The 27554-nt window shown below is 47.3% G+C and overlaps 1 protein-coding gene across 3 annotated transcripts in view; it reads left to right on the top strand.

The window, feature by feature from the left end:
* The window catches only part of EVA1C (eva-1 homolog C), a gene marked incomplete at its 5' end in the record, with an annotated part of 82815 nt that extends 56299 nt beyond the window's left edge, over positions 1-26516 (top strand). For 2 of the 3 annotated variants that reach the window (XM_082655645.1, XM_082655646.1), the window contains 4 exons: positions 6211-6354; positions 15372-15452; positions 17175-17264; positions 25981-26516. In XM_082655645.1, coding sequence (XP_082511771.1) covers positions 6211-6354; positions 15372-15452; positions 17175-17264; positions 25981-26357 — 692 coding nt within the window. In that variant the 3' untranslated portion in view covers positions 26358-26516. The remainder of the gene's footprint in view (positions 1-6210; positions 6355-15371; positions 15453-17174; positions 17265-25980) is intronic. The other variant, XM_082655647.1, reaches the window with a different exon arrangement.
* Positions 26517-27554: the final 1038 nt, after the last annotated feature.

The raw sequence follows: 27554 nt of genomic DNA on the forward strand, positions 1-27554 counted from the left end.
TGTCAAAAACTTTAACATTTTGAATGCCCTCTGACAAAGCAATCTGCTTCCAAGAATTAGAAACTACCATGCCTGTGTGCAAATGTTTATCTCTAAGGATGTTTCACATAGAATTCTTTATAGCATTAAACCATGGAACTCATCAGAATGTCTACCAATAGGGTATTGTAAATAGAGCTGATACATCCATGAAGTGAGAATCTCTACACCTCTTTAAAATGATGCTTATGTTAAAATTTTCACAAATATATTAATAAATGAGAAAAAATAGCATACAGAGTAATATGTACATGATCCCATTGGGGGAGGAAGGACATTTAAACATAGAAAAGTGACTACAAGGATGTTCTTTAAAGGTTAACCTTTTTTTTCCTATTAGTGGGATTTACTAGGGATTTTTATTTTCCTGGTTTAGGCATATTTGTGATTTTCAAGTTTTCAACTACAAACATGTTTTTATTTTGAAACAGAAAAAAATAATAGTTTACAGACAAAAACAATAGTAGTTATTATAGGACTTCTAAGAATAACTTCATAATTCGTACGGTTACTTCTTCCCAGTGTAGGTGGCTTATACAGAAATCATACAGTGCATTCTCAGATCTCTTGAGATTTAAGGTTTCTTTTTTTCAACTGATACATGTGCTCAGAGAAGAACCTGTGCGTCCACAAAGCAATGAAAAATAATAATAAAAATAAACTGCAAGGGACTGGGGAGAGATAAATTAAGAGTTTGGGATTAACAGATACACACTACTATATATAAAGTAAGTAAACAACAAGGACCTACTGTATAGCACAGGGAACTGTACTCAATATCTTGTATTATAATAACCGATAATGGAAAACAATCTGAAAAAGAATATATACGTATATATGTATAACTGAATCACTTTGCTATACACTTGAAACTAACACAACATTGTAAATTAATCATACTTCAATAAAAAACTTTTTAAATAAACTGGAAGAAAATTCAAAGGATACATTTTTACTCCTAGGTAAACTTTTCATGGCTTCTGGGGCAAACTGGGTTATACAAAAGAATAGTTTATCATTACATTTGCAGAAAAATTTACATTTCTGAAAATAATCGCCCCAGAGACCCTCGTATTCAAAAGCTGTCTTCTATCCAGACATGAATTTTATTTTTCTTTTTAAGAAAGTTCATTTTGTACGCTTTCATTTCAAAGCAATGTAAACTCAAAAACTTGGAAAGCATCTCAAAATCGATAGGGGAAAAAAAAACTTTCCCATCAGCCAGAAATATCCCGTTACCATCTTGGTGATTCTCCTTACAGTGTTTTTAAATTTTTGCTTATTTGCAGGTTAAACTTTAATATTTAGGTCTGATCGTACCATATGCTTGTTTTCACTTTCTGGACTTTTAACCATAGGAGGTATTCCATTCGACCTTAGAGACAGCTGGTGAGAACAGTTCACATTTATGTGGGCTTTGACTTCCGCAGTTGCTTCATACAAACCTCACAGAGAGACAGTGAAAAAGATGTTCCTCGTGCTACGCAGGAGGGACACAGAGTCTCAGTGAGTTGAGCAGATACCAGGTGCTGGGCAAACAGCAGAGAAACTCCCATGCCCTCCAGGAGCTCTCATCCAATGAGAGATCCAGGCACCAAAGCAGCTAACCTAACGCAACACAACGCACCGTAAGCAGCACGACTGCCCACCGCAGACCCCAGCTCCGTGCAGCAGCCCTGTCCATGGGGCATCCCCCTTTGTGCTCTGGAAGCCATTGCCCTCGCCCCTTAGGCTTGGGGTGGTAGCATCTCACAGCTGTTCCTTGCCCTGGGGTCCTGCACCATCCTTCGAGGTGTTCACATCCCATCCACACCTTTGTAAAGTCTCTTTATCAAGCTTGCTTTACGTTGTCCGATTTGAGCGCTGGGTGGCCTGCCGGAACCCTGATGATACCCACTGCTCACGTTACTGTTCTTGACTCTTCACAAAGACGTACTTGATGCTCAGGCACTTAAAACATTTCATTCTATCTTCATTGGCTGCTTGACTTGCTCTGTTTACTTTTCTTTCATTCATAAGAACGCACCAGATTAGGTCCAGCAAGATGCCTCCTTTAGACTGGAGTATTCAGAAGCAGTCAGAAAAAAGATGGATCTATTCCAAGCCAGAGCGAGTTGCAGAGAACTGACCCAGGGACCAAAAGGAGGCTGACAGCTTCCTGAAGCCCCTCCAGGCAGCTTTTCTCAGCACAGATTTGAACTCACGGATCACACCCCGCCCCTCCCCACACACACAGAGCAAACACATTCTAAAGCCAGATATATGGGATGTTTGCATTCCCTGGCGTCCATGCCAGTCCACTAATTCATTCATTAAATATATCATTGTTGGGTGTCTGCTATGTGCCCAACACTCCAGTGATCATGGAACTGGACTTAGCAAAATAAATCAGAACCTTCATGAATATATTCAGATCAAGTGCTTTTATAAGAATGTTCCTCACCATTTGTTGAGATATACATATTACATACATTTAGATATATCACCAAAAATATATACATATATATTCACACACACACACATACATATATACATATATGTTTATAGGGTCCATATATTTTTATATGTGTGAATATATATATACACATATTACATAAACAAATATATAATTTATATATTGTATATAAGTGTGTGTGCATATATGTGTGTGTGTGTGTGTGTGTATTTATTTAATTTAATTGTCCTTTCCTCAAGATCATTGTCTTTCCAGCTTTGTGGTGTTTACCACAGATCCTTCCTTTCTTTTTTTTCTTCCTTTTTTTTGGTTTAGCCATACCGTGCTGCTTATGGGATCTTAGTTCCCCAATCAGGGATTGAACCCACGCCCTCAACAGTGAAGGTGCAGAGTCCTAACCACTGGACCTCCAGGGAATTTCCAAACAGATCCTTCCTTTCAACTGGACTCTTTCACGGATCTCTAGTTAACATAAGAGATGGAGTTGGAGGGCTTCCCTGGTGGCGCAGTGGTCGGGAGTCCGCCTGCCGATGCAGGGGACACGGGTTCGTGCCCCGGTCCGGGAAGATTCCCACGTGCCGCAGAGCGGCTGGGCCCATGAGCCATGGCCGCTGAGCCTGCGCGTCCGGAGCCTGTGCTCCGCAACGGGAGAGGCCACAACAGTGAGAGAGGCCCGCGTAACGCAAAAAAAAAAAAAAAAAAAAAAGATTTCCTGCAAAAGTGACAGGGTTGAAGATGAAGCTGCAGCGGGGAACTGAGGAGGGATGATTCTAGGACCGAGCATCAGACCTCGGAGGAGGGAGGCGGGGCTTCTGGCCGGGCTGCCTAGAGGATGTCGCAGCGCGACTGAGAGCAGCAAGTGGGGGAAGAGCAAGCTCAGGCTGCTTCCCTTGGGTGTTGGTGGGGGAGGGGAACATGATGAATGTCGCGTGAGGAGTGAGAGGTTCCTGAGGGAACAGCGAAGGCGATCCATTATGGGAGCTGGAAGCGGTCGGGTCCTCAGTTTTCCGATGGTCCAGGTGGACGTGGGCCCAGATGGCGTGTGCAGGTGCAAGGAGAGAGCCCAGGCTGAGGAAGGACCTTCTGTGGGGCGAGCAGGCCTGCAGGGGTCTCTGGGATGGAGCAGTCAGACAGATGGGGGGGAAGGGCACCAGGCAGCCAAGGTCAGGGAGGAAGCCTCCAGCAAGAGTGTTCAGGCACCCGAGTTCCGGAGATGGGCGAGGATTAGGGCCGCCACATCTCTCTGCTAGGACAGTGGTAGGTCCCTGTGATCTGAGGGAAGGGACCCTTGTCAGGGTGTGTGGAGGGCAGAGGCACATTGGGGAATGGCTGGGACGTGGGTGGAGGGGGACACAGCGGAGGTGGCCGGCATGGAGGACCTTTGCAGAATCCTGACTGTGAAGGAAGGCGATAAGGCTGGAGACAGTTTCCGGGATTGGACTGCAGGGGTTTTGTTTTTACAGGGTAGAGGAGTTTGTCATCTGTAAGACATGAACAGACAGCACAAGAAAAGTCCTGTGAGGGGACTTCCCTGGCGCTCCAGTGGTTAGGACTCCACGCTTTCACTGCCACGGCCCGGGTTCAGTCCCTGGTCAGGGAACTAAGATCCCGCAAGCTACGTGGTGTAGCCAAGAAAAGAAAAGTCCTGTGACTGGGGGCCCCTGTGCTCTCCCTGAGACCAGCTTCATAGCATCCGCCCTCAGGCTCTGCGGGCATGCACATCCCACGGGCATCTCAGGATCTGAAAACTTTCTTGAATGGTCCTTCCCCTTTGAAAGGCAGAATAGTTTTTTATTTTGTTTTGTTTTATTTTAATGAATTTACCATCTCGTCCTCCAAACTGCCTACTGCTACTGATCTCCCCTGTCCACGGCAGTGGCACCGCCATCTCCTCTGTCCCCAGGCCGAAGGTCTGACTCATCCTTAGTGGGGCCCTCACTCCCCCCCACTGGAGACCTGAAGAGTGGAGCTCAGAGGTTAAAAGGTTAAACCTGCAGACTTGAGGGCCTTCCCCGGGTGTTCACGTCCAGACCCTGCTGTCCTCATTCTTCAGCTGTATGCGGTTCCGTAACCTCTCACACATCTGTGTCCCCATTCACAAAATTGATATTTTATATATATATACACCCACACTCTCTCTCTCTCTCTCTATATATATATATATATATAAACATATATGTAATATAAACAACCTATTAGATATCAACTAACCTATTATAGATTATATAAGCAACTTATGATACATAATAATATATCCTATCCTATATATAGTCTCTCTAAAATATAAGATATTATAATAAACAACCTATCTCATGGGGTTGTTGAAACATTGTATCAGTTCACATACAAGTGCTGAGAGCAGAGCCTGGCAGAATGTTAGCTGTTATAGTGAGCTGAACTTTGCAAGGTGTCTAGAATTCTCTTCTTCTCCATTCCCTTCTCTTCAAGCCCTTAACTCCTCCCAACGTGTATTATTAAAATTGCTTCCAAACTAGTCTCCCTGCCTTTGGTTCCTTTTCTCTCCCAGGGCATCCCATACACTGTCCCCAAAGGAAGTAGCATCAAGGCATTTTTTTAGGCTCCCTGTTGCTTGCAGAATAAAGTTCAAAGTCTTTAGCTCAGCGTTCAGAGGTAGCTTGGTCCTGCTCCATTTTGCTTTTCCGGCTCATCTACTGCGTCTTCCTTGCCCACGCCCGCTATTCCAGCTCACGCTGAGCCCCTAGACTCCCACGAAGTGCTTCTGGCCCACTTGCCTTGGTGTTTCTACCTTTCTCTCTTTGCCTGCCTCTGTCCAATTCATGCTGCTTCTCCCATGACCAAGCCCCTCTGCTCCATAAAGCCTGTCTTGACCACTCCGGTCCCCGGCAACTTCTCCTGCCTCCAACCCCATCACCTCTTGTCTGGACCAATCACTGCTGACACTCACTCCGTGTTTCACATTATTAGCCGTCAGGTTAATGTGGGTTTTGTCTCTCCAGCCCCATCCGACATCCTGCGAATGCAAGGCAGGCTTCTTCTGACTTGTTTTTCAGACGGTACCTAGCCCAGTGCCTTGTCCTCCGTACGTGTTCAATTAATATTTACTAATTGTGATGGCATCGTGCCAGGGTGCTGAAAACCACATCCTTGTGTTTATTCATCCATCTATCCTTTTGTTCATTCATTCATTCGTTATTACTGGATTTCCACAGTGGACCAGGCTGTGGGAATTAGATAAGGAACAAGATAGAAATAGTCCCCGTCCTCATGGAGCTTATGCTCACACAGGGAGAGGGATTCTCAGAATTAACCAATAACTAAAATATTTCAGAGAGGTAACGCTCACAAAAGAAATACGAATCTTTATTCAGTGTTCTGCGTGCTTTGCCTCTTCTATATGCGAGGCCCGTTACCTGACTGGGGAGACAGGGGCAGTGCCCAGTGCAAGATGCAAATACAGGGCCCCTTGTTCAAAAATACATAAGGATTTCCGACCAGTGACAGCAGAGCGTTCGAGCAGTCTGATTAAAGTAAGCCCTTCCAGGCCTGCCTGTGTAGTATTGATACCTAGCCCATGCGGGGTGCTTTGATGAGACAGAAAATAATCAGAGAAACGATCTCCGTGAGATGTGAGATCCAGCTCAGTATCCTTATTTACAGAAAATAACAGTAGCTACATGGTGGCCATACGTGGAATCCAACCAACATGAAGTTCTTGATTTTTTTTTGCCTCTCAGATTGCTTGTCTTACTCGGCTTTGCAAGTATTATCCAGGAGGTGTTATGGGAAGCAGAGATGCAAAATTCTCGTCAACAATCACCATTTCGGAAGCCCCTGTCTTCCGGGAGTGAAGAAATACCTCACCGTCGCCTACGCATGTGGTAAGAATCCACCCTCCCCAAGCTGCTTGGAGACCCTGCCTCTTGGGGAGGTGGTGAGCATGTGAACAGGAGTTTTCCGGTAACAAACCATTGCATTCACTCTACCCTGAAACTGTGCTGTCATCCCAGATACTGGCGAGCCTCTTCTCCTATCCCTTAGCCTTGTTTATGACATTCGCCTCAGATAAGCGATCGAATTGTCTCTGGTCCACATTTGTTTTAAAAGTGCTTTTAGCAATCAGATTGGCAGCAAGCGGGCTGGGCAGGAAAAGAACAAGCAAATGGGATAAAATGGATGTCACTGAGAAGAATGATTTCAAGCTGGGTTCTTAGGAGGCTCTGAAATGTATGGGTACGTCACACAAATTCACTCAGTATTGCTGGACTCCCAGCTAATCTTCCATCCCAGCCTTTAGGCTGTAAAATGACTAATTCTCTGTGCTGCCGACAGCCGTTTTATCGACGTACCCCCGGGGTTAAACCAACAGATCAAATGCTTACCCCACAGCCATTAAATATGTTACATGACAGCATCACTTTGCTTTCCTAGTGTCTTCAAATAATAAAATGAAATTGCTCATTCATTTGATTCTAATTTTATAGAGCCGCCTTTAAAAATCAGGTGTTAATTACCCTCAGAGGGTGCCGTGGATTTCTGGTTTGTAATCCTGACATGTGAACTGGTTTTTAGAGGTGTTTTTTGTTTTTGTTTTTGTTTTTTTTGAAATACGTATAGAAGCAAAGGGAAAGCAAAGAACATCATAACTGAAGAACCCCATACTTTTGCTCATGGAAACCCCTTTCCCCCTGCCAGATACCCCTAGCCTGTCTCTTTTTTTTTTTTTTTTTGGTAAGAGCTTTATTGAACTATAAATCACAAACTATACAATTCACCCATTAATCATACAAATCAGTGATCTTAGTAGAGTCACAGAATTGTGCGACTCCCACCATAATTCATTTAAGAACATTCTCATCACTCCCCCAAAGAAGCCCTGGACCCTTCAGCAGTCACCTCCCGACCCACCCCTCACCCTCCAGTCCCACCCAAAGCAACCAGCACTCTCTGTCTTTACTGATTTGCCTCTTCTGGACATTTCATAGAAATGGAATCGGACAATACGTGGTTCTTTGTGACTGATTTCTTTACCTAGTATATGTTGTCAAGGTTCATCTATTTGGAGTACGTGGCAGTACTTCATTGCTTTTTATGGCCCAATAATATTTCGTGACATCCCCAGTCTTTTCTATCCCGAGCTCAAACCGTTGTCCTCTGCAATAGCAAAGCTGTAATAGTCACAGTGCAGTGACTACAGGATTGTATTCCCAGAGTAACGGCACCCAGTAACAGCACCCACACTCACATTCCAGGAAGCACGGTTTTATTTGCTCTCCAGTCTATATGCTGGCTCCCGTGTAAAGCAGCTCTGGGTAGCATGGAGCCCATTCTGGCTGAGTTTCCCCCAAGATACCAGACAGATCACTCTGAAGTTCTAGTAACTCCAGGCCTCTCCAGCTGAGCGTTGAGGGAAGGGCAGGACATTAACCTGCAAATAAGGTGGATTTCCTGGTGCGCCTTCAAGGCGAGGCCAGAGCAGTTCCCAGCTGAGGCTGCTCTTCGCGAAGAGAAGGTGGACTTTCAGAGCCTAGGGGTCACGTGTTCCAGTCCAAGCTTCCTCTCCCTCATTCAATCGTTCAGCACACTGTGGGCGTGTTGTAGTTAAAAAAGAAAAGACGTTGTCCGTGTCCTCATGGAATTATCAGCTGGGGGAGAGAGATGGGCATTAAACAAATAACCAGAGAAATGTGTCGTTACCCACCGTGATAACTGATGCTTCTGAGAAGGACAGGATGCCGTGTGGAAGGATAACAGTGGAGGGGCCCTTTTAGCTGGTGGGAGGTGGGGGAACGGAGACGTTTTCCAAAGAGAACTTTCCTCTGCGGCGAATTTGCCCCTGTCCTCTGAGGGGTGGGCAGGCGTGAGCTGGCAGGTGCTGAGTGGGGGAGACTAGGGCAGTGGGTGAGGTGGAAGGTGGATGAGGTGGCACGGGAGGGGCCGGGACCAGATCCCACAGGGTCCTGGGAGGAGGTGCCACTGGAGAGTTTTAAGTAAGGGAGTCATTTGGTGATGATTAGACCCTTAGAGGACCACTCCGGCTGTAGGGTGGAGGGTGGGCTAGAGCGGGATGGAAGCAGAGACCAGTCAGACAGCGGCAGGCAATGACTCGGACCCGAATGGCGCTAGAGGACGTGGTCCAAACTGGGTGGATTGAGAGGTTTGGGAAAGTAGGAAGACATTCGAGATGCTGGAGAGACCTGGCCTATTTGGGCAAGATTGGGGTCCAGAGAAGGTGACGAGGGCGGGAAAGATTTGTCCCTTGTCCCAACGGGGTGGGGCAGAGGATCTGGGAATGGATGGAGGGAGGGCTTGGGGTTCCAACCGCATGGCCCCCGTCTTCCCAACCTTCTCAAGATAAGTGCGAGCTGAGGTGGTCCGCTGTGAGGACTTGGGGGAGGAGAGAGGGGTTTGAGGAGATGGGAGAAGGTCTGAAGTAAGGGCCGTGGGGACAGGCTGACTTTGGAAAGGGCGGTGGTGACGGAGCTGGGTGTGTTGAGAGCCCAGGGGGTTAGCGGTCAGCGTTCTGGGGGACCCTGGTCTGCCCGGTGGTGGGTCCCTCCCTCAGGGCCAGCTGCTTGAGGGCCGGCACGGAGCAGAGGCCTGCTCCAGCCTCACTGGGCAACGGGGAAGGTTCTGGACGAGGTCGAAGGATGGCAGAGGGAGGCATCCACGTGAGTCCGCTCGCGGGTGGGAAGCCGAGGTCAGAGAGGGGGCTTTGCATCTTGCTTTCGGACGTGGGACCGTGGACAGTGGCCCCCTGTCGTCAGCATGGTTCCCCAGGAGTTATCCCAAAGGGAGGTGGTGACCCTCAGCCTGAGGCCACTTAATGTTCCCAGCCCAGCCCCGACTGTCCAAGCAGACACCTTCTAAGGCAACTTCTAACTACCTTCTGAGTGGTTGATGTTTTTTTTCTTTTCTAAGTGGTTGACATTTAAAATTATTTCTCCCCCTGACAGATGACCCTTCACTGTGAAACCTGAATCATGAAAACATGATTTGCAATGTCTGCATATTTTGTAGATTACCAAATGGGCATGAAAAGTTTTACATTTTAAAAACATGAGTTCTACTGATGTGGGAGTTGATACAAAAACAGAGGATGTCGGGAATTAATTTCTAAGAGAATCTGTCTTACTTGGGACTCTCTGGATGTGAATGAAGAAACCAAGTTGAGCTGGTTTAAGCCGAAAGGGGGTTGAGGTTGGGGAGGTACCCTGAGGCCAGAAGGCCGTCTCCAGGAGCCAGGGCCGGAAAGCAAGGCCTCAGGGTGGGCCCAGCTGGAGACTTCACGGCGATGGCAGCCGTCCCTCACCTCTCTGCCTCTCTCTCTCTCTCTCTCTCTCTCTCCCTCCCTCTCTCCCCCTCTCTCTCTCTCTGTCTCTCTCTCCTCCCTCCCTCTCTCTCTGTCTCTCTCTCCCTCCCTCCCTCTCTCTCTGTCTCTCTCTCCCTCCCTCTCTCCCTCTTTCTCTCTGTCTCTCTCTGTCTGTCTCTCTCCTCCCTCCCTCTCTCTGTCTCTCTCTCCCTCCCTCTCTCTCTGTCTCTCTCTCTCTCTCTCTGTCTCTCTCTGTCTCTCTCTCTCTGTCTCTCTCTGTCTCTCTGTCTCTCTCTGTCTCTCGCTCTCTGTCTCTCCCTCCCTCTCTCTGTCTCTCTCTCTGTCTCTCTCTGTCTGTTTGTCTCTCTCCTCCCTCCCTCTCTCTGTCTCTCTTTCCCTCCCTCTCTCTCTCTCTCTCTCTGTCTCTCTGTCTCTCTCTGTCTCTCTCTCTGTCTCTCTCTGTCTCTCTCTGTCTCTCTGTCTCTCTCTGTCTCTCGCTCTCTGTCTCTCCCTCCCTCTCTCTGTCTCTCTCTCTCTGTCTCTGTCTCTGTCTCTCTCTGTCTCTGTCTTTCTCTCTCTCTCTCTCCCCCCTCTGCAGACAGCCCTCTGACCCTGGGCTGGATGCCATACAGCTATCCCCACAGCCCGAGTGATTCTTCGGTTAGATTTTTATGTTCGAACAACATGAAGACTGGCAATCTGGCAACTTAATTCCAAATTTCTAACAGAGAGCTATTTAATTGGCTGGGCTGGGGTCCAGTAGCCCCCTCCTTTGATCTGCCTTGGCCAGAGACCATGTGATGTGATTATAAACATGGCTGCTAGAGAGGGGCCCAGCCAACCCCCTACTCAAATCAAGATGCTCTTACCTAAGAGGCTCATGGAAGAGCCACCCCTATAGACATCTATTCCACTACCTGGCTTCTGACCGCAGTGTCCAACCGGGCTTTGCTATTCTGCCCAGCAATCTGGCTGCGCCCACCCAGGAAATACCCCGCCCCTTGGGTTGGGGAGAGGTTGCCTCAGTGCTGTGAGCAATGTGGTCCCTGCCCTCATGAGCTATAGGATGGAATGTGGTGATTCCAGGCTCTGGTGACTTGGGGGACCAGGAGGGCTTCCCAGGGGAGTGGCGTCTGAGGCAAGTGAGACCAGGCGTGTAAGGAGTCAGCAAGGTGACAGGCAGGCAAAGGCTGGGAAGTGAGCACAGGAGCAGGACGGAGGGACCTTGGGGGATGGGCGACTAAGGATTGGCTTGTACCTAAGAGCAGCAGGGAGCCCTTGGAGGGTGTTCTCTGGGGACATAAGTAATTTGCATTTTGATAGGAACACCCCTCCCTATTTTATAGCTTCCTTTAACCCTGCCTTCCCCTCCCTCATTGCTCTAGGCTGCGTGGAGAATTTCAGCGTCTTGATGAACCCTCGGGGAAATGATTCAGGCTGTGGGCCTTTTGCCTTTTGAACTGTAGGCGGTGCATCTAGTTGATGTCAAACCCCTCAGAGAGCGGAGCAATCAGTCTTTGATTGGGCTGGGAGATGCATCGCTGGAGCTCCCTTCTTTAATGCATGGCTAGACGAGGCCCTCGCTCTCAATTTTTATCCAGGTTTTATTATTAGCCACATCTCTTGGACAGGATAGGTTTCAGACTTTCCTCCTATTAGGAGGAGGCAGACCTGGAGAACGGCCTGCTCTCCCCTCACCCCGACGGGGAGGGCTTCTCCCTGGGTCCACAGCCACTGGTCCTTGAGGGTCACCAAGACAGGCACAGCCAGCATCCCCGCCCTGACAGCCAGCATCCCCGCCCTGACAGTTCCTGAGAGGGACAGGAAACACATGGACCTCAGCCGGGGGCCTGCAGCTCCTCCCAGGAGATAGATGCCAGGATCTGGGGGCAGGAGGGATGGTGGTACTGTAACCGAAAGTGGGGTCCAGCTGCTCGCTGCTTAAAAGCCAATAAAGAGGCCAGGTTGGTGGAAAGGGAAGTGTGCTTTCTTTTGGATGCCGGCAACCTACGCGGGGTGGGAGGGAGGGGATGCCTGTCCAAAGGCCGACTCCCCCCACTGACATCCAGTGGGCAAGAGCTTTTATAGGCTGAGGGAGGGGCTACATGCAGAAACAGCACAGTCAGCTCTGACGGTCATCTTGAAATTGGTCATTGGTGGTCTGACCAGCGTCATCTTGATTGTTTTAAGTACAGTTAATCTTCAGTTCCAGGGTCGGTTTGTTCTCATTTCCCTGAGGCCAGTTCTTGGAATTGTGACACCTTACATCATGGCTACAGTCTGGTCAACACATAGTTAACTTCTCTCGTCTGGCGGGGGTTTCAGTATCTATAAGACAGCTCACAGGATATGGCTCAGAATATCATCTATAGCCCTTGAGAAGGAACTAATGGTCCTTGACTATGCTTAATGACTAAACTATTATTATTTGGTCTCCTTTGACTGTTTTCCTTTCTTTCTGCATTTTCTCACTTCTCCGATTAAACTTATTCTTTGGCTAAAGTTTTTCCACAGGCAAAAAGCAGGCAGAGGACATAGGGGAGAAAGACCGTAAGGTCCTGCTCTGTTTCAGTACCAGGGTTGTGTGTAAAAGGAATGGGTGCCAGGATCTGGGGACAAGAGGGATGGTGGTACCAGAATTTGGGGTACCCCCTTCTGTAGGTGCTAGGATTGGGGACAGGAGGAATAGGTGCTGCAGGTTTGGGACAGGCGGGATGGGGGGAATGACAGGATTCAGAGGTGCTCATGCAATCTGGGTACCTATTGAGAGGGTAAGCAGAGATCTTTTTTGTCTCTGATGTGAAAAATTATGTGGGGCTCTAATTTCAACCTGTGGAGGCTTCTTTCTTAAAGTCTACCCGGATCCAGGCTTGACACAGATTTACTCAGGAAAAAAAAAATTCAGGAAGGAGGCCTGCCTAAATTTAGCGAACCACTGGAGCCCATTAGAATCATCATCTCTGGTTTCACCTAAGAGGCTTGAGAGGGACTATCTGAGTGGGAATTGCTTTGCCATCTTTATAATCCTTTAAAACAATCCTGTATCGGGTTCCCAAAGGCTGAACGTCCCAGCATCACAGAAAAGAGTAAGGGCATATGTGAGTGAGACCAGGAGTTGAAGCTTCGCCCTTTGCTAGGTGAATGGTTCATCTCTGAGCCTCAGTTTTCCCATCTGCGGGAATGGGAATGACACACATCTTCATGGGGTCACTAAGAGGACTGCACAAGAGGCACTGTTTAAACGCTGAGCACAGGGTTCGGCACGTGGCGGGAGCTCCATGAAAAGGGGGTTTGCTGGCATTTTCACAAAAGGACCTCAAGTGGAGAGGGACGGGTTTAGGGGTGGTAGTAAATGACACGCAGTTCCTGTCCTCATTCAGAATCAGTTTGAAACAGGAGATGCGAGAATCTGACAGGTGTGTTGACACCTGTTGTTACCTTAAAGATCCTAAGAGATTCTCCCAGGACGAGAGCCATTTTCACATAGTAAATCAGCAAGTTCCCTGACGTGAGCCTACGGCAGACACAGGCGATTTAATGTTTTATTCTGCAAAGCTCATTCCTCCCAAGCAATTCCTCCTCGCGCTGGAAAGCCTCTGGCATTTGTAGGGAGCCCAGCCCTCCTGCGGCTGTATCTTGACTACAAGCCGAGAGGCAGACGTGGGAAAGAAACACCACTCCTGCAGAGAGCACTTAACTCCTGCCGAGGAATCAGGGCGCAGAAGTGATGGAGAGGTTGTTCATCAGAAAGCATCCGGGGCAGCACAGCCCAGCTGTCTGGGGCACCGCCGGCGTCCCAGGATCAGCAGCGTGCCTGCCCCTTGGTCGGCCAAGGAGCATTCCCGGGGGGAGGGGTGGACAGCTTACGCCGCCTCTGTCCCCATCACTGTGCCGCCCTGGAAAGTGACCCTCGCTGCTGACGGTCACAAAGGCGCCAGGGCCTCCTGCACGTGGAAAATTCACAATTTAGGAACGTCCTCTGATTGTTGATCCTGGGACATCCCCAAAAGACTTTTGTTAAGCACTTTGAGAAAGGAAATGAGGTTTTCTTGCTGCTGAAGATGGCTTACCAGCTCTTTTCCAAAAAATCAGTGCAGTTGAACTTGCCCGGTTTGTATTGGCTTCACTTCTATTTCCTGTTGCCACTTCTCCCAGATACCAGCTGAGCCGAAGAACAAACAAAAATAATTTTCTGTAGCAAAAACATTTGGTTTCCTCTCCCTCCTCCCAGCTGGCTGCAGTGCACTGGCTCTTCAGAATTCTTGCTTTGCCCCCCTGCTCAGCTCCTGCTACCGTCGTGTCCGCTTTGCCTGGGGGGTCTTGAGATCCGGATGGTTTATTCTTAAGGTCAGTTTGGAAGGATCTTTAACCATCTTCCAAGGGAGTCTATTTCACGGCCCTCTCTCTTCGTCCTTCTGTCATCCTTTCTTATAATACTGAGAGCTGCATTCTAGCACAGAGACTTCGAATTCTCTCAGGGTTATTAAGGAAGGAGTGAGTTAAAGAGAGTGAACAAAAAGTGGAATCGCAGCCGGGAGAGGTCGGTGATGAGTTTTGAGTCGGTCCCATTCATTTTGTTTCACTGTGTCTCAGGGAAGTTGATGTTCAGAGTGAACAGCGTTATTGAGGTGTGATTTACACACCTTAAAATTCACCCGTTGTAAGTAAAAATGATCCAGTGATTCCTGGTAGATTTACAGAGCCGTGCAGCCTTCACCACACTCCAATTTTAAAATATTTCCAAGATCCCCAAAGTTCTGTCACGCCCATTTGCGGTCAGTCCCCATCCCCACTCCTGTCCTCGGCAACCACGAATTTACTTTCTGTCTATAAATTTACCTTTTTCTGGAGATTTCATAGGAATGGAATCATACCATATGTGGTCTTCTGTGTCTGGCTTCTTTCACTGAGCATAATGTTTTTGAAGTTCATCCGTGTTGTAGCAAGTGTCAGTGCAGTCGGTCCTCTGTATCTGTGGGTTGCACATCTGTGGATTCAACCAACCACAGACTGAAAATATTTGGAAAAAAATTCCAGAATGTTGTAAAAAGCACAACTTGACTTTCCTGCACACTGACAACTATTTATACTGTATTTACAACTATTTACATAACATTTACAGTATATTAGGTATTGTAAGGAATCTGGAGATGATTTAAAGTACACGGGAGGATGTGCATAGGTTACATGCAAATCATATGCTATGTGTATTAGGGACTTGAGTGTCTGTGGATTTTGGTATCCAAGGTGGGTCCTGGAACCAATCCCCCAAGGATACCGAAAGATGATTATACTTCATTCCTTGTTATCGCTAAATATCATTCAATTGGATAGATATGCCATATCTTGTTTATTTGTTCTCTATGTTGTTTTTTTTAAATACTGCAAGATAGGCCTAAAGTTTAACCTTTCTGGGATATTTGATGATCACATGGGTACCGTTGGTGTATGTATGTGAGTGTATTGGACAAGCAGAGTGGTTTATGTACTGATTTGAAAATTGATCTCTTTTTGTCTTATCTACATTGCATTTTAAAGTTGTATTATGTGTACAAAGTATTTAAAATATTTCTTTTTGGTTTTTAGTTCCCAAGAATATACTCACAGCGATCGATCCATCCATTGCTAATCTAAAACCTTCTGTGAAACAGAAAGACGGTGACTATGGTAAGGTTTATGGCTTACTTGCAGCATTTCTCTTTAAGTGAAGGTGAACAGCCCCATGTGACCGCAGGTGGGTGCACACTGGTTAGGATGGAAGGTGTGTGAGCTGCCAGCTCTGAGGATGGCAGTGCTGTGGCAGATGGTTGCAAATGGTGGCCAACATTTTGTGTTTTAAATTATAAGTAGGATAAATCCCCCTTCCATTCCCTCTCTTATTTCCTAAAAGAAAAATCACCTTGAAAAGAGATCTGCTCCGAAATAAATCTGGGGTTCCTGGATTATCCGACGAGCTTGTTGGAAGGAGGATCACATAGGGCAGCGGTCCCCAACCTTTTTTTGGCAGCTGGGACCAATTTCGTGGAAGACAATTTTTCCACAGACCGGGGCTTGTGGGGTGGGGGGGGATGGTTTCGGGATGATTCAAGCGCATTGCATTTACTGTGCACTTTATTTCTATTATTATTACATTGCAATATATAATACAGTAAGTGTACAGCTCACCCTAATGCTGACAGGAGGCGGAGCTCAGGCGGTAATGCAGACGATGGGGAGCGGCTGTAAATACAGATGAAGCTTCGCTTGCTCACCTCCGCTCACCACCTGCTGTGCGGTCCAGTTCCTAACAGGCCACAGACTGATACCAGTCTGTGGCCCGGGGGACGGGGACCTCTGCCATAGGGAGCCTGGGTGGGCCACACCCAGGCTGGACCTGTGTGCCTCTATCCACAGGTGCCCTTCTTCCTGAGGTTTTCACCGGCCTTTTGTAAATAAGGGGATGAACGTTTTGGTCTTCTTATCAAATCTAGAATGGAGTTCAGACCCAGACCCTTGGGGCTCTCGATAGAAATTACAGAGCCCCCCCCCAAGACAATCTATATAAGATATTGCACTTTGCAGGTTGAGAATTGGTCTTGTGTTACTTTGATGACATTTATGAAATGTTCCCCCCTAAGAATAAAACTAAAGTGTGCTTGTTATGGAGCACACAGGAAAGCACCAAGAAATAGAACTCACCCTTAGTCTCAAAGCTTAGAGATAACTATTGTTAGTATCCTATGTTCTTCTAGTTCCAGCCCTCCAGCTCTCCACCAGGCTCTGCTTCTCCCAGCCTCTCCCAGCCCCTCTGCTCTTTCTAAAAGGGCTCCCACCCAGATCCCATGGATATCCTGGTCCCCCTGGCGTGGAGGCCTGAGAGCTGTGTCTGACATTCCCAGGGGTCCCCAGGGCCCTTAGGCTACCCCATCAGGGGCTCCCTAAGCTCCATCGCAGCAGCTTCACCAGGCATCCGAAGCCAGATCTGCCCTGTATTCTGCTTCATTTCCAAAAAAGTAGCCCAACACAACCTCCTTCCACAATTCCAGGCCTTCTTATCTGTGGTGAACAGAGCAGACAGCAGCTCTGTGGTTAAGTGGGACATTATTAAATCTCCCAGAGGCGTGATGAATGGGCCTTAAAATGGGAAAATAAACGTGTTCCCTTCTGCGGTAGAGTAGATGAGTGAAGTTGGAACCAACACATTTTAGAATTTCTGAATCCCTTTTATCACTTAATATTTTCAGAGACTGCTTACTAAATGCTCTTCCTGGCTTAGTCTTCCCTAATTTTGTCAGAGGCCCACTTATTGGATCTCTATGACTTTTTATTTATTATGGCAGTCCTGGATTAGGAAAAAATGCATACTGTGAACAGTTGTGATTAATCGGTCTTGCATTTTTTACGAAACAGGTATAAACTTTGACCCAAGGAAACCAAGAGTTCTGAGGAAAGATGGAGCTATTGTCAGCCACTCCCTGGCAGCATTTGCTTACCTTCGAGGTAGGTCAGTGAATTAATAACGGATTTGCTGAATTCTTACTCACAAATGCTCTGTTCAATTACAACACTTGGTTGGCTAAAGAAAAAGGACTTTAAGTTTGACACAGCAACTGCAATCTTCTACAATCCAGAAACACAGAGGCCTGAATTTAGGTATGCTTGCCACTGGCAACCCACGAGAGAACCACACAGGGAAGTAGCAAAGGCTAAAGTCACACTATGTAGCAGTTGGGCTCCATGGGAATTTTCCACTTTGCAAAGTAGGAAGCTAAGGAATGCATTTTCCAGCTGTAAAATTTGGGAAGGGCATAGGATTATTGAATTCCACCCTTGGCTGGGAGAAAATTGGGCTGAAAGATGACTTGGTGAACAAAACAGGTCATGCTCTGTGAAAGGAGAGCCCCTTTCTGAGTCACCAGCGTTACTTCTCACGGTTCCAAGGTTTCCCTTGATAATCTTCCCCTTCAGGATCAGTCAGACTCAGCCCTCCTTAATTAGCAGAGCCCACATTGCTCAGGTGCATGCTACCTTTCCTCACCAGCCTCACTGCTCACCTCTGGAGAGACCGTATTTTGGAATGTCAACTCTGCAAGTTTCGACAATGCCTGCCTGACTCTGTTCAGAGAGCCAGAACCTCAGAAGACTTTTGTAAAATACATGGTAATACAATGCATGACGGCATTACTTACTCAAGGCCTGCCAGAGCTGGGGCTGTTTGGAGTAAGCCTTCCTCAGAAGAAAATAAAGGCTTAAGGAAACATCTCAACACAGGAGATAGAACAGTCTTGGGACCTTCTTACCAATATCCTCCCTGTGTGGGGGTTGTGTGGTTGTTGAGAATCTTCTCTTTTCTAACCACCCTTCCATTTCTGTTTCTTGCTGTTCCGGACAATTGTCATAGTTAAGAGATGTAAGGATTTTTATTGTTGAAAATATCACATATTTTCAAAGTCCCCGGAGAGCCCCTTGGAGGAAAGACATCATGAAAATCCTTCACTCAGAGGAGCAACTAGGAGGCTGCTTATGTGATGCGGCCATTCTGGACCCTGTCAGTTCCTCTCAACAACTGTCTTGGTCAGCTCAGGCAACCATAAGAAGATACCATGGGCCCGGTGGCTTAAACAACAGAACTGTATTTTCTTCCAGGCTGGAAGGCCATGATCAAGGAGCTGGCAGGCTTGGTTTCTGGTGAGGGCTCTCTTCACGGCTTGTAAACAACTGCCTTCCCCCTATGTCTTCACACAGCAGGGAGGGAAAGAGAGAGAGAGAGAGAGTTCTAAGTGTTTCTCTTTTTTTTTAAATTGAATTATAGTTGATTTACAATGTTGTGTTAATTTCTGCTGTACAGCAAAGTGATATAGTTCTACATATATATACATACTTTTCATATTATTTTCCATTATGGTTTATCACAGGCTACTGAATATAGTTCCCTGTGCTATACAGTAGGACCTTGTTGTTTATCCATTCTATATATAATAGTTTGCATCTGCTAATCCTAAACTCCCAGTCCATCCCTCCCCCACCCTCCCTCACCCTTGGCCACTACAAGTCTGTTCTCTATGCCTATGAGTCTGTTGCTGTTTCATAGATATGTTCATTTATGTCATGTTTTAGGTCCCCCTTGGTGTCTCTCCTTATAAGGACACTAATCCTGTTGGATCAGGGCCCCACCCGTATGACCCCATTGAACTGTAATTACCTCCTTATAGGTTCTATCTCTAAATATAGTCATATTCATTCAACACATGAATCTGAGGGGGACACAATACAGTCCATAGTAGTGACCTTGAGAGAGGGACTCTTATCCCCTATTCTGCACACAGGGAAGCTGAGGCTCAGAGGAGTTGAACCAGGTGCCTGAGGACACCAAGTGGCCGGCAACAGGGCAGGATTCAGACTCAGCAGTTATAAAACCTGCCCTCCAGCTTCTCCAAGAGAGATGTATGCCTTTCAGAACTTTGAAGGATGGAAACCTCATGACCTCGAGTGATCTAAGTTAGACTGCCTCCATCCCTGTCTAACCTTTTACACACTCATCGCTCCCAGAAGTCGTTGGAGAGATTTATCTGTTAAACACCCATCTCTCCACTAGACATTAACTATTTCAAGTACAGATGTTTGTCACCTTAGTCGTTGTCATATCCTACTGCCTGGAACAGAGCTGGCACAGAGTAGGTGCACACTAAGTAGTTAATAAGTGACCATATGAAGTGTCCTCCTTTGGTGTCATGAGCTGTCCTGTGCCTAATCATCACCCTGTATTTGCTGTTTGTAGGTATTAAATTTTTAAGGAATGTAAGGACTTGGTGGGTTGTTACTTGGTTTTATAGAGGGATGTTTAGGCCGCAGTTTCATGACTAAGAGAAAGAGGCTCTGAACGTGTGGTGTCAGGTGTTAGTGAAATGAAGTTGCTATAGGAGTTCATTTGTCAAATCACAGAGGCTCACCAAGTCGTAGGGAAACAGGGACATCTGCACTTGCTGGTGAATTTCCTGGGCATGTCGCCCTCTGGGTGGTCACTCTAGAGGTCCCCAGCCCACCTCGTCCTCCTCACGAGGCAGGCCAGCACACTGCGGCGAAGGGCAGGACGTCAGGCTGAGCTGTTTCAACACGAGCGTCACACGTGAGAGCATCACCCTCATTGTCGTTAGAAAGCGGTGCCCCAGCCAACCCTCAGTAGCATCCTTACCCTTGTTGCAGGGACATGATCTGAAGGCTGGACTGGGGTCCCTGGGCACCCACCAAAGGGAGGAGACCCTCCTACAGGAGGGACCCCGACAGGAGCCACCAAGAGTGAGCTGGGAAGATTCCAGCAAAATCAGCTAAATAGACAGTAGATTGAGCAGATCCAGAAGGACGTTCCCCAGGTCAGGCTGTAGGTAGCTTTGCTGCATTAGTGTAGCCCAGTTCACATGAAGGACCAGCAGACCAGGACCCAGAATCAAGGGGCCTGTCCTGGGATGCTGAGACACAGAGGCTGCTGGAACGGACACAAGGATACCAAGGGTCCCTGATGAATGATTCTGCTTTGGGCCATTTAAATGGTCTGTGAGACATTTTCTTCGGAGTGTTAGAATTTACCCTCCTCTCAGTAATGTAGACCTACTCCTTGAATTCATTCTAGAATTTTGATCATGGGTCTGAAGAAACTCATAGAGAATTTTTGATATTCGCGAAATGGAAAGAGGTGCCTGTGTGTGTGTGTGTGTGTGTGTGTGTGTGTGTGTTGGAGGCTTGCAGAAGGCAGTTGGCTGGCTCAGCCATTGTACCTCTGCAGGTGGTTCTGAAGGAGACTTAGACAGGCTGGCTCAGAGCTTGATGTCCTCCATTCCACCTAGTTAGTGTTTTATCGTGTGCCCTCGTGGCCCAATATTTCAGCCCCGGCCTTGGGCTTGGGCCTGTGTGTGTCTTTGGCCTCTGGAAGCGCTCACTGTGGACTTGCGGGGTGCATGGGGTAACTGGGGCCATGGGTGAGAAAGCAGTGCTTCTCCTGAGTTGGGAGGGCGTCATTGTTTCATATGAAAGGAACTCCAGGCTATCAGGCAAACCCCCATTGAAATAGAAAGTATCATAACACATTCCAGAGTTGAAGTTACACGATCCCCTGTCAGGGAGGACGATGGGAAATCAGCGCCGCCTTGTCACATAGGTGTGGATTCTGAAGTGTTCCCACGGCCTCTAATCTTTGGTTCCATGACAGAAAGTTATTATCACATCCCTAAGTGCTGTCAGACCAGGCCCAATACTCTTTGTGCTTTCACCCGATGGTAGCAGGGCCCCAAGGGGTGGAACCCTCGCCCCAGCCTCTCGGTGTCTTATTTGGACACAAGTAAGTTTGAGCTGGAGCTTGTGTTGGCTCCAGACCAGGGATCTAAGGGTCAAGGGGCCTTAAAGGCCACGGGCCACCATGGTGAGATTCCCGAGGGCTTGCTACTGCTGATGAAATTAAAGCCATTCGCTTGAGCCTGTGATGAACTAAGGCTAAAATGAGAATAAGACCAACAATAGCACAGTGTGAAGATTCTGTTTGACACAGAGACTAATGCCTTTATTTTAACAGGACGCATTCAGTATAATAGGAAAAGGGGTCACAAAAGCCTAAAGTGGTCCAATTGATTTTAGAAAACAGACGGTATCCCCTTAGTTTAAAGCCTGGGGCTTTGGAGAGAACCCTGGCCCCGAGCTTGGGGTCCCAGCCAAGCAGTGGCTATGGACACATTAAATGGCTGTGACAGGAAGAGTTGAGCCAGTTCTCCACCAGGGCTCCATTTAACTAAGATCTGGTGATTCTCTGACTCCAGACTAGTTGGTTCAGGTGACTAGGAAGCCTTATTTCCAACGGGCTTTCCAAGCGTTGCCATGTTCTCCATCTTTGATTATTGGATATTAGCAGACTTGGTGTAAACATGGCCTGAAGAGTGATCACTTGGCAGGAGGCACACCGGAGCCAAGAGGCACGTAGGGTCTGATGAGTGAGACGCGCTCCTGGCAATAGAATCCACACCCTCCCTCCCCGGGAGTAGAGGGAGAGAGGAAGAAAGGCAGCTAACATTATGGAGCCCCCAACCCACAGGGCCCAAGCCTCGTGCCATAGACCCACGACCCCTCCCTTCAAGCACTCAGCAGATAGCTGTGTCACCCCTGCTTCGGGCCAGGCACTGGGGATTTGGTGAAAAACAAGGTTGTTCAGTCCCAGTCCGCACGGAGCTTGCATTCTATGGCGCGCGAAGGGCGGGGCGGAGGACAAAACACATTCAGCAACTTAGTGCCATTCCAGAGGCTATGAGACCTAATGACAGGGGAGACCTGGTCCAGACTGGGGGTGGGGTCACAGAGGGCTGGATGAAGAGGGGAGAAAGAACATTCCAGACAGAAGGAACAGCACGTGCAAAAGCGCCAAGGTGCAAAGCCATCTGGCCCCTGCGAGGGATGGAGAGAGGCCAGTGGGTGCGAAAGCAGAAAGCAGAGGGATGAGTCTTTGGAGTTGAACTTGGGGAGGGTAGTTCCATGGACCAGGTCCTAGCAAGCTTCGTAGGCAGTGGTCTGGGTTTGATTTTTACCTTACGGGAGGAGGGGGACCGTTTATAGGTTTTAAGTAGGGGAGTGATGTGATCTGATGTGCACTTTTAAAAAGATTACAGTGGCCACGGTGGGGAAGATGGATGAGAGGGGCAAGAGAGGAGAGAGGAGACCAGCTGGGGGTGGGGAGGATGGAGAAGAGAAGTGTTATCATTCCTGTTTTTCAGATAAATTCACTAGATCAGAAGACACCTTAATGAAAGGAAAATACAAGCCACTTACCCAGAGATATTCACGATGTATATACTGTCTAATGATCAATATCAAGAATATATAGAAACTATAGATAGATACAGATATATTTTATGTGTAAGAAGAAAAGCACACACAACCCCATTTAAAAAGTGGGCACATGACCTGAGACAGCATTTTGAGACGAGGGATAGGTAAGTATCTGAAGAGATGTGTACATAACTGGGGATCAGGGAAATACAAGTCAAGCCATAGTGAGATGCAATTTTATACTCATATGATTGGAAAAATGTTAGAAGCCTGTCCATACTCAGTGCTGGAGAAGATGAGGATTTGGAAACCACGTTGGCAGTATTTCCCCAATTCACATGCCTTACAGCTCATCCGGTTGCCCTCCTAGGTCAGTAGCCGAGACCGACACTTGCAGATATTCACCAGGGACATGTACAGGAATGGTCACAGCTACAAGGCCCACATATAGAAACCTGGCAGCCCCCCAGATGCCCATCAGCAGGAGAGCGAGTGAATAAACCACAGTGTAGTCAAGATAGCGGAATAACATGCAGCAATATACTGTCAAGTTCAAAACAAACACCAAACCCCCAACGCTGTAACGTTACACCTTTTCCATAAAGCTTTTAGGAATACACAGAGGTGCGATAAGCTATGTAAAAAGGCAAGTGGGGGAGTAACGAGCATGGAATTCAGGTGGTAGTTACCTTGATGGGAGGAGGCTGGGGGGAGGGGAACCCACAGGTTAGACATGATTATTGTCAAGGCTCTAACTCCCACGTGGGGGGCTTATTCACAGCGCGGGTGCTGATTACAGAATTTAAAGTAATTAATTAAATAAATAAACATAAAGGAAGGCCGCGTATTGACCGATAAACAGAATGTGTCATATCCTGAGGATTATGGTGAGTTTAGTTCTGTCCACCTGGAGTCTTTAAAAAGAAGTAACGGGGCTTCCCTGGTGGCGCAGTGGTTGAGAGTCCGCCTGCCGATGCAGGGGACGCGGGTTCGTGCCCCGGTCCGGGAAGATCCCACATGCCGCGGAGCGGCTGGGCCCGTGAGCCATGGCCGCTGAGCCTGCGCGTCCGGAGCCTGTGCTCCGCAACGGGAGAGGCCCGCGTATCGCAAAAAAAATAAATAAATAAAATAAAATAAAAAGAAGTAGAGATGGGAAAGGAGTGGGGGACAGTAACTAGCCCACAGTTACCCACCTGTCTGGGGCAGAGCCAGACCTTAAATCCTCCTTGATCCTGGCCTGAGTACCTGATTCACCCATGAGACCACCGCTGGGAATGATGGTCTCGTGGGCGAGGAGAGAAGGGGGCTGTGGGTGATCATGGTCTCCCAGAAGCTTGACCAGCATGGGATCTTTCTGCCTGGAGCTGGCCCTGTCCTGAACCGGGATGGCTGGAAAAGGTTACAAGTGGATGGGACTCCATTCGCCCATCGGCAGCGCTCCTTCCAGGCACTGCAGGAAGGTGATGGCTACAGGCGTGGCTGTCAGTGGGCTCAAGGCTTACGCTTTCCCAGGAGGAAGAGGAGATGAATTGTGGCTGCACAGAAAGCCCATATCCGAGTCCATGAGGACAGGAAGGACTGGAGAGGACAGTGGCCAGGAGGCTTGGGAAGGGGGGGCCGGAGGCAGCGGGGAGAGGAAAGGAGGTTTCAAAGGAAAGGGAGGTGAGAGTGAAGCTGGGAGTGGTGAGTCCACTCCCAGCAGAGGCTTTGATGTGCAGGGGGAGGAGAAACGATTTGCCCCATCAGATCAGGGCCTCGGGTCTTAGCATCATTTTGTGGTTTACAGTTTAATGATTGCGTCCCAAATGCCAGTCTTCCAATCCCTGTTCTACCACCACTCCCAGAAATGAACACAGCACAAAGGATGTGTGTCTCTATCTGACCAAATCTTCAAAATACCTTGACCCTTAGGAAAAATATATTGTTATTAATAGCACTACAGACACAGCTCACTGCCCCTCCCCTGGCCAAAATCAGTTTTGCATTCAGACTTCTGTGTCTTAGAGAGAGTGATGAGATGGTGCTCGTAGGGGCGACGGCAACAAAGGACATTTGGGTCCAGTGAATTGAGCTGCAAGTGAAGGAAGCCGAATAGGGAAGTTGCATGTTTCAAGGAGATAACGTGTCCCCCTTAGATCTCTCCTGTCAGATCACAGCGGCTAGATCCCTTGACTGTACATGAAACTTAACAACTGTCAAGTTCTGAACCTCCAGTCTGCACCTCTGGGGAGGGACCGAGGCAGTGACGACAACAGTCATCATTATAGTCGAGTCTAGTGAACGAGGAGGCCACGTGCCTGGCGGAGGCTGGTTCCGTCGAGACGTAGGAGCAAACGGCCAGTGCACATCTCACAAGCTGCTTGCAGCTCAGGAGCTGGGTTCCTGTCCCGGCTCCAGCTAAAGAGGCCAGCTGAGCTCAGACAGTGGCTCGCCTAGACCTCAGCTTGAGTCTCTGTATCAGTGATCCACAGATACGGCCCACGGGCTGATTTTGTAAATAAAGTTTTATTAGAACACAGCCACACCTGTATCATCTTTCGTGTTACAACAGCACAGTTGAGTAGCTGCAACACAGACTGTATGGCCCACAAAGCCTTAAAATATGTACTATCTGACCTTTTGACAGAAGGGTCAGAAAAATCTGTCAACTCCTGACCTATATTAGGAAGTTAGCTGGATCATTACTTCCCAAAATGGGAGTGCTAACACCTCAGGGGGTACACAGCTGAAAAGTCATAGTCCTTTCCAAGCAGGGTTAATGTAAGGATTAAACATATGTAAAGATTTAGACCAAGGTACATAGTACAAATTAGCGTTCTTTCTATTTCTATTGTACAGTTATTTGGAGGTTGAACTTTTACTACCAGAACTTTTATTTATATTTATTTTTTAATCTAAAATTAAGCTTTGTAACATTTACTATATTAGTACTTACATTCATATATATACTTCACATGTAAATTAATTTTTCAAAATTTACTGCTATTAATAATAGCTAACAGTTTATTGAACATTTGTTGTGTGTCATTGAGTGTTCTGAGAGCTTCACAGGAATTAACTCTGACAGAAAGGGGCTTCTGGCCCCATTTTACAGGTGAAGGAACTGAGGAACAGAGAGGTGATGTAATTCGCCGAAAGTCACACTACTAGGGAATGACAGATCTGCATTTGAACTCAGGAGGGCCCAGCTTCTCAGGTCCTTTGCTATGTGTCCTCTCATAAACATACACATGTTGACTATATATGCTCCAAACCTTTTTTTTCTTTTTAATTAGTGGGGGTATATGATCAGTTAGGTGTGGATGGTCTCAGAGATGCTGTCCAGGACTGCACGTATCTGCTTCTGTGGGACTTTGGCCTGGTGAAGACTGACAGCTCCCCCGCGTCCTGACGTGTTCTCTTTCCCTTACAGCCCACCCGGAAAGAGCTGCCCTGCTGTTCGTGTCCAGTGTTTGCATCGGTCTTGCACTCACACTGTGTGCCTTGGTCATCAGAGTGTCCTGCACCAAGGACTTCCGGGAGCTGCAGCTGGCGAGGGAACACCTGGTGCCAGGAAGCGACAAAGCCGAGGAGGACAGCCAGGATGAGGAGGGGGAGGAGGACTCCTCCGACTCCGATTTTCCGGGGGAACTGTCGGGGTTTCGTAGGACTACATATCCTGTCTACAGTTCCATAGAGGCTGCAGAGCTGGCAGAAAGGATTGAGCGCAGGGAGCAAATCATCCAGGAAATATGGATGAACAGTGGTTTGGACACTTCACTCCCAAGAAACATGAGCCAGTTCTACTGAAAACCAGATGCATCTTGATATGATCACACTTTCTGAAGAGGGAAGGGTTGAGAAGGCCCCTCCAGTTCTGTTTCACTCGTACCTTCTATGAAGGAGAACTTGTCATGTCATCCAATACTGAGGAAGCCAGAAAGTTCTTAAAGGGACATTTCAAACTGTTTACAGCACATTTCAAAATAAATATGGAGGGAAGAAGTCTTGGTTTTCTGTATTTATTTAAATTCATGTCTATATGCTAACAGAACTAGAGTTCACATTTATTGAGCACTTATAATGCCAGGCACTGTTCTAGCTGCTTTTCATGTATTAAGTCATTTAATGCTCACAACAACTTCGGGAGATGGTGCTGTCATTATCGTTTTACAAATGGGTAAACAGAAGATTCCTATCTATCCATAAAAGAATTATACTAATATTCACAATGGCAAGCGTGAGTTCAGTCACTCCACGTTCACTGGTGGTAGACTTTAATCACTAACATAATTTGTTTAGAGAAGGGATTGGCAAAGTTTGTTTTCTTTTTAAGGGAAAGATAATATATTAGGCATCGTAGGTCAGATAGGTCTGCCACAACTACTCACCTCTGACCCTGGAGCTCAAAAGCAGCCACAGCTAATAGGTAATGAATGAACACGGCTGTGTTTCAATAAAACTTTATTTGTGGGAACTGCAATCTGAAATTAACTTTCACATGTCACATATTTCTCTTTTTAATCAATTATTTTAAAATGTAAAAGCCATTCTTAGCTCATGGGCTGTCCGGTAGCCTACAGGCAGTAGACTAGATTTGGCCTGCCTCTTGATTTTGTAAATAAAGTATGGTTTATAACGCCTAAAACATTTACCCTTGCAGGAAAAGCTTGCTGACCCCCGACTTAGATGAAAACTACAGAATTTCTAGTGGTAAAAAAACAGTCGACCAGATTCCCCAGCAGCCTGTGGGCAAGGATCAAGTAGAGCTACCTTTCAAATTATTGCCAAAAAATAGGTCCTACCATATTAGGGGGAGGGGCAGGTGAAGAAGTAAAAGAAAAAGGAGTTGAGGAAACAAGATTCCTGGTGGGAGAACTGGTGATGGTTTCTTTTAGAAGGCGCCCCCTGGTGGACAGGAGGCTTATAGCTGTGGAGTAGAATAAGAAAAGAATTTTTTTCTCTTTCTTGTCCTAGGGGGCTTCGAGCATTAAAATGATGGTGTTG

The sequence above is a fragment of the Grampus griseus genome (genome assembly GCF_964374135.1).
Source record: "Grampus griseus genome assembly, chromosome: 5".
NCBI classification, from domain to species: domain Eukaryota; kingdom Metazoa; phylum Chordata; class Mammalia; order Artiodactyla; family Delphinidae; genus Grampus; species Grampus griseus.